At 47.2% G+C, this 12800-nt stretch overlaps 2 protein-coding genes across 3 annotated transcripts in view; one reads left to right on the forward strand and one right to left on the reverse strand.

Moving 5' to 3' along the window:
• LOC140408621 (lipopolysaccharide-responsive and beige-like anchor protein) overlaps positions 1 to 12800 on the forward strand; it is a 1704725-nt gene that overhangs the window by 922492 nt on the left and 769433 nt on the right. The window lies entirely within an intron of this gene.
• Positions 1 to 12800, reverse strand: part of LOC140408620 (lipopolysaccharide-responsive and beige-like anchor protein) — a 316827-nt gene that overhangs the window by 39044 nt on the left and 264983 nt on the right. The window contains exons 9-10 of the mRNA XM_072496076.1: positions 4974 to 5063; positions 545 to 722 (exon numbers count right to left, since the gene is read on the reverse strand). Coding sequence (XP_072352177.1) covers positions 545 to 722; positions 4974 to 5063 — 268 coding nt within the window. The remainder of the gene's footprint in view (positions 1 to 544; positions 723 to 4973; positions 5064 to 12800) is intronic.

A 12800-nucleotide genomic window follows, 5' to 3' on the forward strand; every position in this document is an offset into this window, starting at 1 on the left:
TGTATGCTTCAGACTGATATTTAGTAGACATATATTGGCTCTTGTGATTTTGGTATGTCATTCTTCACCATATAATGATAAAGATTCTATTATTCAATCAAAGATAGCACAGATTGTATGTTTTCAAGATTTCCTTTGAGCGTTTAAAATTCCTTGATTTCCCACTCCTGATAACATTATTTTCCGTTTGCTTTTGAGGAACAAATCTCATCTAGTTCCCATTTTACTGCCCATTGATCCTTCATCATCATTGCGAAGAACATATTAAAATTTTTATTTATACTTCTCCAAAAAAATTAAACATATAACTTATTCCAAAATATTTCCATTATATTTTACTGTGAAAAAAAACAGCATTATCCTGATACTGTCATTTCAGTCAAACGTTAGGACATTCATATAGTGAACATTTTTCAATTTAATCATTACTGATGTTTGAATGAATATAGCTGTCTTTTTAACATCAACATGCACAGAACAATAATTCCGTATATCAAGACTGAATGGTAAATTTAGGTGTTGTCACTAACATCTCCATACTCACCGGTAACATTATGCCACTTGTTCACAGCAAACAGCCTGCTAGCAGTTACTGTAATAATGGCTGGTACAGCCAGGCCCAGCTGAGTGTTGGCAGCAACATGGGTAACTGGGGAGTTGGATGGGAACTTAAGTACCATGATGACATCCTGCTGCATCTGGTCTGTGAACATCAGAGGTGTCTGCAGGAGGAGATACTGTTCAGTGGCAAAACCCCAAATCAAATAAAAACAAAAAAGGTGATGGGAAAGAGGTGAAAGCAAGAGAGGAAGAATGACAAATAGGAAGAAATAGGTTAGCAGCAGGAAACAGAGCATAGGTGCATCTACAGCGAAAGGGGATACAGGTCTTAAAAATCTTTTGTACTGAAGTTCTGAACATTAAATCATTATTTGCTCGAGAAAAAAGCTTGAATTATTTTAAATAAAGAAAATCTCTTATTCAGAGCAGAGAATGGAGTTGCTTTCTTTAAAAAAAATAAAAGCAGAAACATTAAACTTCAAAAATTTTCAAGATACAAGAAGCATTTACATACATTGTGAACAATAAGCTAACATTGGTAAAAAGAAAAAGACGATTTGTGCCGTGGGAGAAAACAATCCTAAGCATTCCAGGCAGAGAAGAAAATGAACATTAATTCAAGGGATCAGTGTAGACATATGGACTATGATTTCAAAGAAATAATAGAATGACATAAAAATACTTGCATTTGTCATGTTGAAACATCTCAAGATATCCCACACAATTACAGTGACTTATGTAGGCAAATGACTCAATTTTATAAAAACTAAACTAGAAAACAGCCACTTTGAAGACATAAACAGAAAATTGGATTAAATTGGATGTCATCTGAAGACAAAGTAAAGGAAGAATCATCACAACCCATGCTTGCATTGTTAAAGTAGCAATTCGATTTTTGGAGCATAAAGGAAAGTGCAAAAATAATACGGTGGATAATAAGCTTCAATGACACCCTTCTGTGAGAGTGGCTAAAAGCCAATCAATATTATGAGTTAATCCTCCCCAGACACTCATTCAATTAAAGGTGTCAGTAATGCCTCATCTGATGTAGCCTCAATTAAATCCAACTATCTGATTCACTGAAAGCTCTGGGGGATAGGGCAACAGAAATCTCGGCAGACAAATATGCATTGTACGTTTGCCTACTAATTACCACACCTGGTATAAATTACCACTGATGCACTTTGCACAGCACGACACAACCCTATTTTCTAAAATCTGTGCCTCATTTTGAAAGCTAATTTGCTTGGTGAAACTAAATGAAATGTTATTAGGTGACTTAAACAATAAAAGGGAAACCATAACTCTGAAAAGAGGAAAGCACTCCATCCTTAGGTATTTTGGTAAAACCTTTTATCTCAATTCTCACAACAAATACAACACACTTTGTTCTCTTTTCTCCACTACACTCATAGGCTGGATAGCTTTTGGTGTTTTTATGCAATATTGTTCTATTTTGTGTTATTAAATTTGAACGAGTGACCAAGAATGATTTATTTGTGTTTTGAAACTTCTAACTGACTTCAGGCAGCTTCGGTGACATTAAAAACTTGTTACACAGGGTTTTGGGAGTTCAGCCTGTATCCAACTACTTGTATGGCACAGAGGGCTAATAAACAAATGCACTTTGCCATCCAGCCTTCCTTTTCATAAAAGGAGTAAGACTTCTTAGGCAGGAAGAATTAAGGATAAAACATTTAATACTGTGATTATGCTATCCATATTTCTAAATAAATTAAAACAAAATATGTTTGGCATCACATGTTATTGTGAATAGAAGCAAAAAGCTCCTTGTACCTGGTGTGAATGTGTGCCAAGTCTAAACAATAAGTACTATACCGTGTCAAAAAGAGAATCTGAACTTCGTATCTAATTTTGGAATATGCATTGCTTTCCACACTGCCCCCTGTACTCTTTCTCCTTTGAGGCTGTAATCTTGCACTGGGATACAAGTACCCACGAGCACCTTACCCAAGTGTCTGTCCTTATGTGAGAGCTTGAGGGAGACTAAGAGGTAATGTATGAAACCTTGAGGCCATCACAATCAAGCCTTAGCTTATCCTTCCATAGCATTCCAGCAGGGGTCACTGGATAGTGATCACGAGCCAATTTTCACCAACCAGGGGATACTGAAATGAACAATATTAGCTCTACTGTGCTTAACTAACATATACAGAATAGAGATTAAACCTGGGATTTTCAGTGGGCTCTCTATGACTTAGTGCTACACATCAAGCATTAGGAACAGCAGCACACCACTTTTAAAATCACTTTAGAATAGTTTTCAGAAAGTTCCAGAAATGTCGGGTGATTTCTAACATCCCAGTAGCTGGAAGTTTTTTGTTCAGCATCTAAAATATCTAATGCTGCAGTGACTATAAATTGCAGGCTCTTTGTAAATACAGACAAGGTTTCAATCAGGAATAAGCGAATGACTAGGGAAAGAGTAGGACCAGTCAAGGACAGGGATGGGAAATTGTGTGTGGAGTCTGAAGAGATAGGCGAGATACTAAATGAATATTTTTCGTCAGTATTCACTCAGGAAAAAGATGATGTTGTGGAGGAGAATGCTGAGCCCCAGGCTAATAGAATAGATGGCATTGAGGTACGTAGGGAAGAGGTGTTGGCAATTCTGGACAGGCTGAAAATAGATAAGTCCCCGGGACCTAATGGGATTTATCCTAGGATTCTCTGGGAGGCCAGGAAAGAGATTGCTGGACCTTTGGCTTTGATTTTTATGTCATCATTGGCTACAGGAATAGTGCCAGAGGACTGGAGGACAGCAAATGTGGTCCCTTTGTTCAAAAAGGGGAGCAGAGACAACCCCGGCAACTATAGACCGGTGAGCCTCACGTCTGTAGTGGGTAAAGTCTTGGAGGGGATTATAAGAGACAAGATTTATAATCATCTAGATAGGAATAATATGATCAGGGATAGTCAGCATGGCTTTGTGAAGGGTAGGTCATGCCTCACAAACCTTATTGAGTTCTTTGAGAAGGTGACTGAACAGGTAGACGAGGGTAGAGCAGTTGATGTGGTGTATATGGATTTCAGCAAAGCGTTTGATAAAGTTCCCCACGGTAGGCTATTGCAAAAAATACGGAGGCTGGGGATTGAGGGTGATTTAGAGATGTGGATCAGAAATTGGCTAGCTGAAAGAAGACAGAGGGTGGTGGTTGATGGGAAATGTTCAGAATGGAGTACAGTCACAAGTGGAGTACCACAAGGATCTGTTCTGGGGCCGTTGCTGTTTGTCATTTTTATCAATGACCTAGAGGAAGGCACAGAAGGGTGGGTGAGTAAATTTGCAGACGATACTAAAGTCGGTGGTGTTGTCGATAGTGTGGAAGGATGTAGCAGGTTACAGAGGGATATAGATAAGCTGCAGAGCTGGGCTGAGAGGTGGCAAATGGAGTTTAATGTAGAGAAGTGTGAGGTGATTCACTTTGGAAGGAATAACAGGAATGCGGAATATTTGGCTAATGATAAAGTTCTTGGAAGTGTGGATGAGCAGAGGGATCTAGGTGTCCATGTACATAGATCCCTGAAAGTTGCCACCCAGGTTGATAGGGTTGTGAAGAAGGCCTATGGAGTGTTGGCCTTTATTGGTAGAGGGATTGAGTTCCGGAGTCAGGAGGTCATGTTGCAGCTGTACAGAACTCTGGTACGGCCGCATTTGGAGTATTGCGTACAGTTCTGGTCACCGCATTATAGGAAGGACGTGGAGGCTTTGGAGCGGGTGCAGAGGAGATTTACCAGGATGTTGCCTGGTATGGAGGGAAAATCTTATGAGGAAAGGCTGATGGACTTGAGGTTGTTTTCGTTGGAGAGAAGAAGGTTAAGAGGAGACTTAATAGAGGCATACAAAATGATCAGGGGGTTAGATAGGGTGGACAGTGAGAGCCTTCTCCCGCGGATGGATATGGCTGGCACGAGGGGACATAACTTTAAACTGAGGGGTAATAGATATTGGACAGAGGTCAGAGGTAGGTTCTTTACGCAAAGAGTAGTGAGGCCGTGGAATGCCCTACCTGCTACAGTAGTGAACCCGCCAACATTGAGGGCATTTAAAAGTTTATTGGATAAACATATGGATGATAATGGCATAGTGTAGGTTAGATGGCTTTTGTTTCGGTGCAACATCGTGGGCCGAAGGGCCTGTACTGCGCTGTATTGTTCTATGTTCTATGTTCTATATCTAAGTGAATAAATGGTACAGCAACAGACCCTATCTGAGATCCTGTTGCTAGATTGGGATAATCACACAGGCATACAAGTGCAAAACAGCATAAGTGAGTTTAGCATGAAGATAGCTGGATGTTTCTTCAGAGTACTCAATACCAACCACCACATTTGGATGCAGAACTAAGCTGCAGCTGGGCATGCTGGTTATCAGGACGCAATATACTTACCACTTGCATGGCAGAGCTTCTGGGAGGATGTGGTTCTATTAAAAGTTGAGAAGGAGTTTGACCAAAGCTTCGGATCTGGGCTTCAACAGCCTGCAGGAAACATACAAGCACATGATAGAAGTGTTGCTCACAGGCATTAGAAATGAAATGGTCACCTGAAAATGTCATGCAACACGTCTGGATTACATCATAGTGAAAATCAAGCCCGTATGTTGACTCTGGTTAGGAGTTTGGCACTAACACCTAGGATTATCTCATCACTTAACTGTACATGTTATTTCCACGAAACACTCTTAAAACATTCTCATTCCCACTCCCCATCCCCCATTTGATAAGAAACAGAAACTGGCAGTTACAGCCATAATTTTGACCTTGCCTTTGTTTTGTCTCTCAGAGCATACTGGTTTTGCATTTCTCAGTAAATAAGAGCAGAACTAAGCTTAAACATATATTAGCATTTTCTGTGCCAGATGGCTGATTAAAAAAAATAACTGAGTGTGGCTACACTGAAATACCGAATGGTTTATCAGTAGTGGCTTTCCTGCTCAACCATCTGCACAAATAAACAAAGGAGTTTTAAAAATTCTGTTCAATTTCTGCATCTATTTCATAATTCTCGAGTAGAACATAGTGTATCAAATATTATATTAGTTTCCAGAATTTTTTAACCCCTCCAGTCCTGAAAGTCGTTCAATATTTTTCAATCTGTCTGCTTTTTCTGTCTAAAACAATTGTAACTATTTTTATTGTTACAAAAATGACATTAAGGAACTGTGTAGTAGTCAAGGATAAAATAAAATGATTACAATTCAGTATATTTTTAATTTTGATCTACAAGTGCAGTATTTATTGCAGTATTTAAAGTGTTACAGATTTTAGGATTCATCTTAAAATATCCAGTCATCTTACCCAGAGAAAAAGCATATGCATCTCAAGGGGTAGGGAAGAACAAAAAAATCCAGAAAGCACGTGGGGCGGGATTCTCCAATAATGGGGCTATGTCCCCACGCCTGCGAAAAAACACGCGCAAATCACTCTGGACTTACCTGGAGAAAGTCCAGGGTGATTCTCGGATTTGCAGGGGGCTAGCAGGGCCCAGGAGTACTCCACGCAGCTCCGGCTGCTGATACGGGGCCCTGCACTTCAGGACGGTTGTCCGCGCAACATGGTCGACCCACACCGCAGACCGGCACCGAAAAGATAGGCCCCCCCCCCCCAGGTTGCGCACGCCCGTGGATCGGTGGCCCCCGATCAGTAGCCTGGCTTTCCTGGAGGCGCCCCCCGTAAATGATGTCCCCGCCCCCCCCTCCTCCCCCACCCCCACCCGGGCGGCCGCGAACTGAGTCTGCAGCCGCCACGCCGAGTTCTCGACGGGTGGAACCATGAGAGAACCACACCGTCGGGAACATGGCCAGCTGCACTCGGCTGCACTTGGTGAATCGCCGCGAGGGCCTCTTTCTATGGCCCAACCAGTGTCGCGGGAGCGGCTTCGGACCCAATCTCGGGTTTGACGGCCATTCTCCGCCCCCGCGCCGAGCGCGATTTCAGCGCGGAGGCTTGGAGAATCCCGCCCGTGGTCTTTCACATGCTCAATTTTAATTTGACAAGGGACTTCCGGTGGCGGCTATGAAGGAGTAAGTCGCACATTTGGTGGCTCCCGCTCTGGTCGGACTTTTGGACCTTTTCTCCCGATCTTTTAACGGACTTGAATCACAGAACGGATGTCAGTTCCAATTCTCTACTGAATTCCCACTTCGGTGCATGGAGAAAAGGATTAGAAGTGTTCATAAGGGCAGAAATAAGAAGACAGAGAAGACTTGGGCTGCAGTTGCAACAGGGGACAGCATGCGGAGGGGTGAACCTCTGGCTTGTCGACCCAGCAGTCTATGGAGCAGCTGATGCAAGTCATCCAGGAGGGCTTTGCTACGCATAAACGGGACTGCTTGGACCTGATAAAAGTATCGATAGAGGGGCTGGAGCTCAGGTTCGGGCGATCCAGAAGGTGGAGAAGGCGCTGTCTGAGCAGGAGGAGCATCAGACCGTGGTGGAGCTGGAGGTGGGGATGCTGAGGGACCAGCAAAAGAAGCTTCTGGAGAAGATGGAGGACCTAGATAGTAGGTCCCGCTGGCAGAACCTAAGAATTATCGGGCTCCCGGAGGGGTCCGAAGGAACGGACGCTGGGGCATACGTCGCAGGCATGTTTGAGAAGCTGCTGGGGGATGGGGCATTCTCCCGGCACTTGGAAGTGGATAGGGCTCACAGAGCATCTGCAAAGAAGCCGCGAATGGGAGATCCCCTGAGGGCTTTGGTGTTGAGATTCCACAGGTTCTCGGATAAGGAGCGTATTCTACAATGGGCCAAGCAGACACGGAGCTGTAAGTGGGACAATAGCATCCTGCGGGTTTACCAAGACCTGAGCGTGGAGGTGGCCAGGAGGAGAGCAGGCTTTAATCAGATCAGGGAGATCCTTTTCAAGAAAAGGGTGAAGTTTGGACTGTTATACCCAGCCCGTCTCTGGGTCACGCACGACGATCAGCACTTTTACTTTGAGTCACCTGAGGACGCGTTGGACTTTGCAAGAATGAAAGGGCTGACGAAGGACTGAGAACCTTTTTAACTTGGCTGCAACGTTCGTGTTTCTGTTTTCTCTGTTTTGTTTCTCTGTTTTCGTAAAAAGTCTCTCGTTCTGCTTGGAACCAGTAGTAGAGCTGGGTGAGTTTAGGTTTTCATTTGCACTGTTGGGGGATGGAGGTGTACTAGTTTTGATCTTGGTGTTTTTCTGTTGGGCAATTGTGTGGGGATTGTTTGATGTTGGAATTTGTTTGCATAAGCGGTGGGTGGGAGACTATCTGGCGCCAGAGATGGGGGCCACCAAGCTAGCTGGGTGAGCTAACTCTTGGAAGCGCAGTGGGGGTGTGTGCATATGTTTGGTTTAGGAAAGGGATTGGGTTACAGGGTGTTCTTGCTGGGGGAGGGAGGGGTGGGTGAATGTTTTGCTGGCGAGGGAGGGACTTGGGCTGAGGGACAGAGAGGAGGTCGGGGGCTGCCTGGGGTTGGGCCGGTGCAGGCGCGGATCACGGGCTGGTGGCGGGCCTAAAAAAGGGGGTGGCTGATCGGCGGAGGGGGGGCAATGAGCCCCCCAACTAGGCTGATCACCTGGAATGTTCGAGGATTAAATGGACCAGTCAAAAGGGCACGTGTGTTCGTGCATCTTAGGGGACTGAAGGTGGACGTAGTGATGTTGCAGGAGATGCACCTTAAGGTGACGGACCAGGTTAGACTGAGGAAAAGCTGGGTCAGCCAGGTGTTTCACTCGGAACTAGATTCAAAGACTAGAGGGGTCGCGATCCTGATTAATAAGTGGGTGGTGTTTGAGGCGGGTAGAATAGTCTCGGACGTGGGAGGTCCAGACATTATGGTTAGTGGGAAACTGGAGGGGGTGCACGTGGTATTAGTAAACGTGTGTGCGCCAAATTGGGATGATGTGGAGTTGATAAGGAGGATGCTGAGGAAGATACCGGTCCTGGACTCGCACAGATTGGTCATGGGAGGGGACTTCAATACAGATATGGACTTAGACCGGTCAAGCTTGAAAACGGGCAGGGTGCCAGCAATGGCAAGGGAGCTAAGAGGGTTTATGGAGCTGATGGGGGCAGTAGATCCATGGAGGTTTGGGCAGCCGAGGGCGAAGGAGGTCTCCTTCTTCTCACACAAGCATAAAGTGTACTCCCGGATTGATTTTTTTATTTTGAGCAGGGTCTTTCTGGCTGGGGTAGCAGACACGGGGTATTCGGCAATCACAATCTCAGACCATGCACCGCACTGGGTTGACCTGCAGGTTAATAAAGACAGTAATCAGCGTCCGCACTGGAGGTTAGATGTGGGACTTTTGGCTGACGAAGGGATGTGCGAGCGGCTGAGGAAATGCATTCAGAACTACCTGCAGGTCAATGACACGGGGAAACTTCGGCAGTGGTGGTTTGGGAAGCACTGAAGGCGGTGGTAAGGCGGGAGCTGATCTCGATCCGGGCTCATAGGGAGAAGGTTGACAGGGCAGAGACGGACAGACTGGTAAAGGAGATACTACAGATTGATAGGAGGTATGCTGAGACCCCAGAAGCAGGGCTATTAAGGGACCGGCGGAGGTTGCAGGCGGAGTTTAGTTTGCTGACCACAGGGAGGGCAGTGCAGCAGCTGAGAAAGGCGAGGGAGCGATTTATGAACATAGAATGCTCGCATAGCAGCTTAGGAAGAGGGAGGCAGCTAGGGAAAGTAAAGGACGGTGAGGAGAACCTGGTTGGTGATTCGGTAGGGGTGAATAAGGCGTTCAGAGATTTTTACACCAGGTCGGAAACCCCTGCGGGGCCGGAGGGGATGAGGCACTTCTTGGAGGGGCTGAATTTCCCAACGGTGAACGGAGAGCGTGTAGAAGGGCTGGGGGCCCCAATTGGGCTGGAAGAGATAGTGGAGGGCTTGATGGCCATGCAGGGGGATAAGGCCCCGGGTCCGGACGGGTACCCAGTAGAGTTCTATAAAATGTTCTCGGGGATATTGGGGCCAGTGTTGTTGTGGATGTTTAATGAGGCAAGAGAGAGAGGGGTGCTGCCCCCGACGATGTCACAGGCAATGATTTTGCTGATTCTCAAGCGGGACAAGAACCCGGAGCTGTGTGGGTCCTACATTCAGCGGATCTCCCTGCTGAATGTGGATGCCAAGTTGCTGGCCAAAATCTTGTCCTCCAAGGTTGAGGATTGTGTTCTGGACGTTATTGGGGAGGACCAGACGGGGTTTGTTAAGAACATAGAACTGTACAGCACAGTACAGGCCCTTCGGCCCACAATGTTGTGCCGAACTAGTCTGAAACTAAGATCAAATCAACCTCCTCCCAATCATTCTTGTGCAGTCCATGTGCCTATCCAATAACTGCTTGAAAGTTCCTAAAGTGTCCGACTCAACTACCATAGCTGGGAGTGCGTTCCACGCCCCAACCACTCTCTGAGTAAAGAACCTACCTCTGACATCCCTCCTATATCTTCCACCATGAACCTTATAGTTATGCCCCCTTGTAACGGCTACATCCACCCGAGGAAAAAGTCGCTGAACGTCCACTCTATCTATCCCCCTCATCATCTTATACACCTCAATTAAGTCACCTCTCATCCTCCTTCGCTCCAATGAGAAAAGCCCTAGCTCCCTCAACATTTCATCATAAGACCCACCCACCAATCCAGGCAGCATCCTGGTAAATCTCCTTTGCACCCGTTCCAATACTTCCACATCCTTCCTATAATGAGGTGACCAGAACTGCACACAATACTCCAAATGTGGTCTAACCAAGGTCCTGTACGGCAGCATAACCTTACGGCTCTTACACTCAATCACCCTGTTATCCAGTGTGTGCAGGGTTTCCTCAAACAATATGTGGATAGACGGACAAGAGGCGGGGCCCCACGGCTCTATCCACTTGGGTGGCAACTTTCAGAGATCTATGGACATGAACTCCGAGATCTCTCTGCTCCTCCACATTCGTCAGAACCCTACCGTTAACCATGTAATCTGCATTCAAATTTGTCCTACGATCAGAGAGGTCACGGACTTTGGCACCCGGGAGGCAACACACCAACCATGAGCCTCTATCGTTGTCACAGAACCGCCTATCAGTACTTCTAACTGTAGAGCCTCCAATAACTAATGCTCTCCTGCTTTCCCCCCTTCCCTTCTGAGCCACAGGACAGACTCAGTGCCAGAGACCTGATCACCGTGGGTTACCTCAGGTAGGTTCCCCCCCCCCCCCACAACAGTATCCAAAACGGTATACCTGTTATTGAGGGGAAAAACCGCAGGGGATCCCTGCACTGACTGATTCTTCCCCCTCCTTTTAAACGTCACCCAGCTACCTTCATTCTCAGCAGTAACTACTAGGATACTTGCCTCAACTTGTCCCCGCAGTCTATCCTCACTGAGAGCTCCTTCTAGTCGCAGTGACTGCACCGGAGGCAAATCACGCCCCGCAACAGCCAATCAGCGTCGCCGCTCTGCTGCCCTCTGCAGGATACTTGCCTCAACTTGTCCCCGCAGTCTATCCTCACTGAGAGTAGGCAGTGGGTGGCCAATGTAAGAAGGTTGTTAAATGTGATCATGATGCCCCCAGAAGGTAGGGAGGTTGAGGTTGTGATTGCAATGGATGCAGAAAAGGCTTTTAATCGGGTCGAATGGGACTATCTGCGGGAGGTACTGGGACGTTTCGGATTTGGGCGGGACATTATTGACTGGGTCAGATTACTGTATCAGGCTCCTGTGGCAGGTGTGCAGACGAACAGGGCAACTTCAGACTATTTTAGATTGTATTGGGGGACGAGACAGGGATGCCCCACTCCCCACTGTTGTTTACGCTGGCTATAGAGCCGTTGGCAATTGCTCTGAGAGCTTCAAGGGGCTGGAGAGGACTGGTCGGGGGGTGGAGCACAGGGTTTTGCTCTATGCGGATGATCTGCTTCTGTACGGGGTCTAAGCTAAACATGGAAAAGAGTGAGATGTTTGTGGTTCAGGCGAGGGGACAGGATGGGCGACTGGGGGAGCTGCAGTTTTGGTCAGTAGGGAGTAGTTTTAGCTACCTGGGCATCCAAGTGGCGCGGGAATGGGACTGAATCTGGCCCGGCTAGTGGACCAAATGAAGGACGATTTCTGGAGATGGGACGCGCTCCCGTTGTTGCTGGCCGGGAGGGTACAAACTGTGCAAATGACGGTCCTCCCGAGGTTCCTATTTGTATTTCAATGTCTCGCCATTTTTATTCCGCGGTCCTTTTTTAAGCGGGTCAACAGGGTGATCACGGGCTTCGTCTGGGCGTGCAAGACCCCGCGGGTAAGGAAGGTAATGCTCGAGCGAAGCCGGGGAGAGGGCGGGCTGGCGCTGCCAAATTTTATCAATTATTACTGGGCGGCTAACATAGCCATGATCAGGAAGTGGGTGGTGGGGGAGGGATCAGCGTGGGTGCGTATGGAGGCGGCTTCTTGTAAGGGCACCAATTTGGGGATGTTGGTAACTGCGCCTCTGCCACTCCCGTCGGCGCAGTACTCCACCAGCCCCGTGGTGATGGCAGCCCTGAGAGTTGGGGTGGCATGTGGGAGCATCGGTCTGGGCCCCAATTTGTGATAACCACTGGTTTGCCCCGGGGAGTATGGATGGGGGGCTCCGGGTATGGCTGAGAGCGGGGATTGAGAGGATGGGGGATGTGTTCATAGAGGGGAGTTTCCCGAGTATGAGGGCGCTGGAGGAAAAGTTTGGGCTGGCGAGGGGAAACTAATTCAGATACTTGCAGGTGCGTGACTTCCTTCGTAAGCAGGTGACAACCTTCCCGCTCCTACCGCTGAGGGGGATTCAGGATAGGGTAATTTCCAGAGGGTGGTTAGGGGAGGGGAGCGTCTCGGACATCTATAAGGAGCTTATGGGGTCGGAGGAGACGCAAGACCGAGGAGCTGAAGCGTAAGTGGGAGGAGGAACTGGGGAGTGAGGTAGAGGATGGTTTATGGGCAGACGTGTGGAGTAGAGTCAACACGTCTGCAACATGTGCCAGGCTCAGCCTGATATAATTTAAGGTTGTGCACCGGGCTCACATGACAATGGCCCGGATGAGCAGATTCTCTGTGGTGGAGGACAGGTGCACAAAATGCACGGGAGGGCCAGCGAACCTTGTCCACATGTTTTGGACATGTCCAAAGCTTGGGGGATTTTGGCAGGGGTTTGCAGACGTCATGTCCAAGGTTTTAAAAACAAGGGTGGCGCTGGGTACAGAGGTGGCGCTTTTCGGGGTGTCGGAAGATCCGGGA

The sequence above is a fragment of the Scyliorhinus torazame genome, chromosome 3, assembly GCF_047496885.1.
Source record: "Scyliorhinus torazame isolate Kashiwa2021f chromosome 3, sScyTor2.1, whole genome shotgun sequence".
Lineage (NCBI taxonomy): Eukaryota > Metazoa > Chordata > Chondrichthyes > Carcharhiniformes > Scyliorhinidae > Scyliorhinus > Scyliorhinus torazame.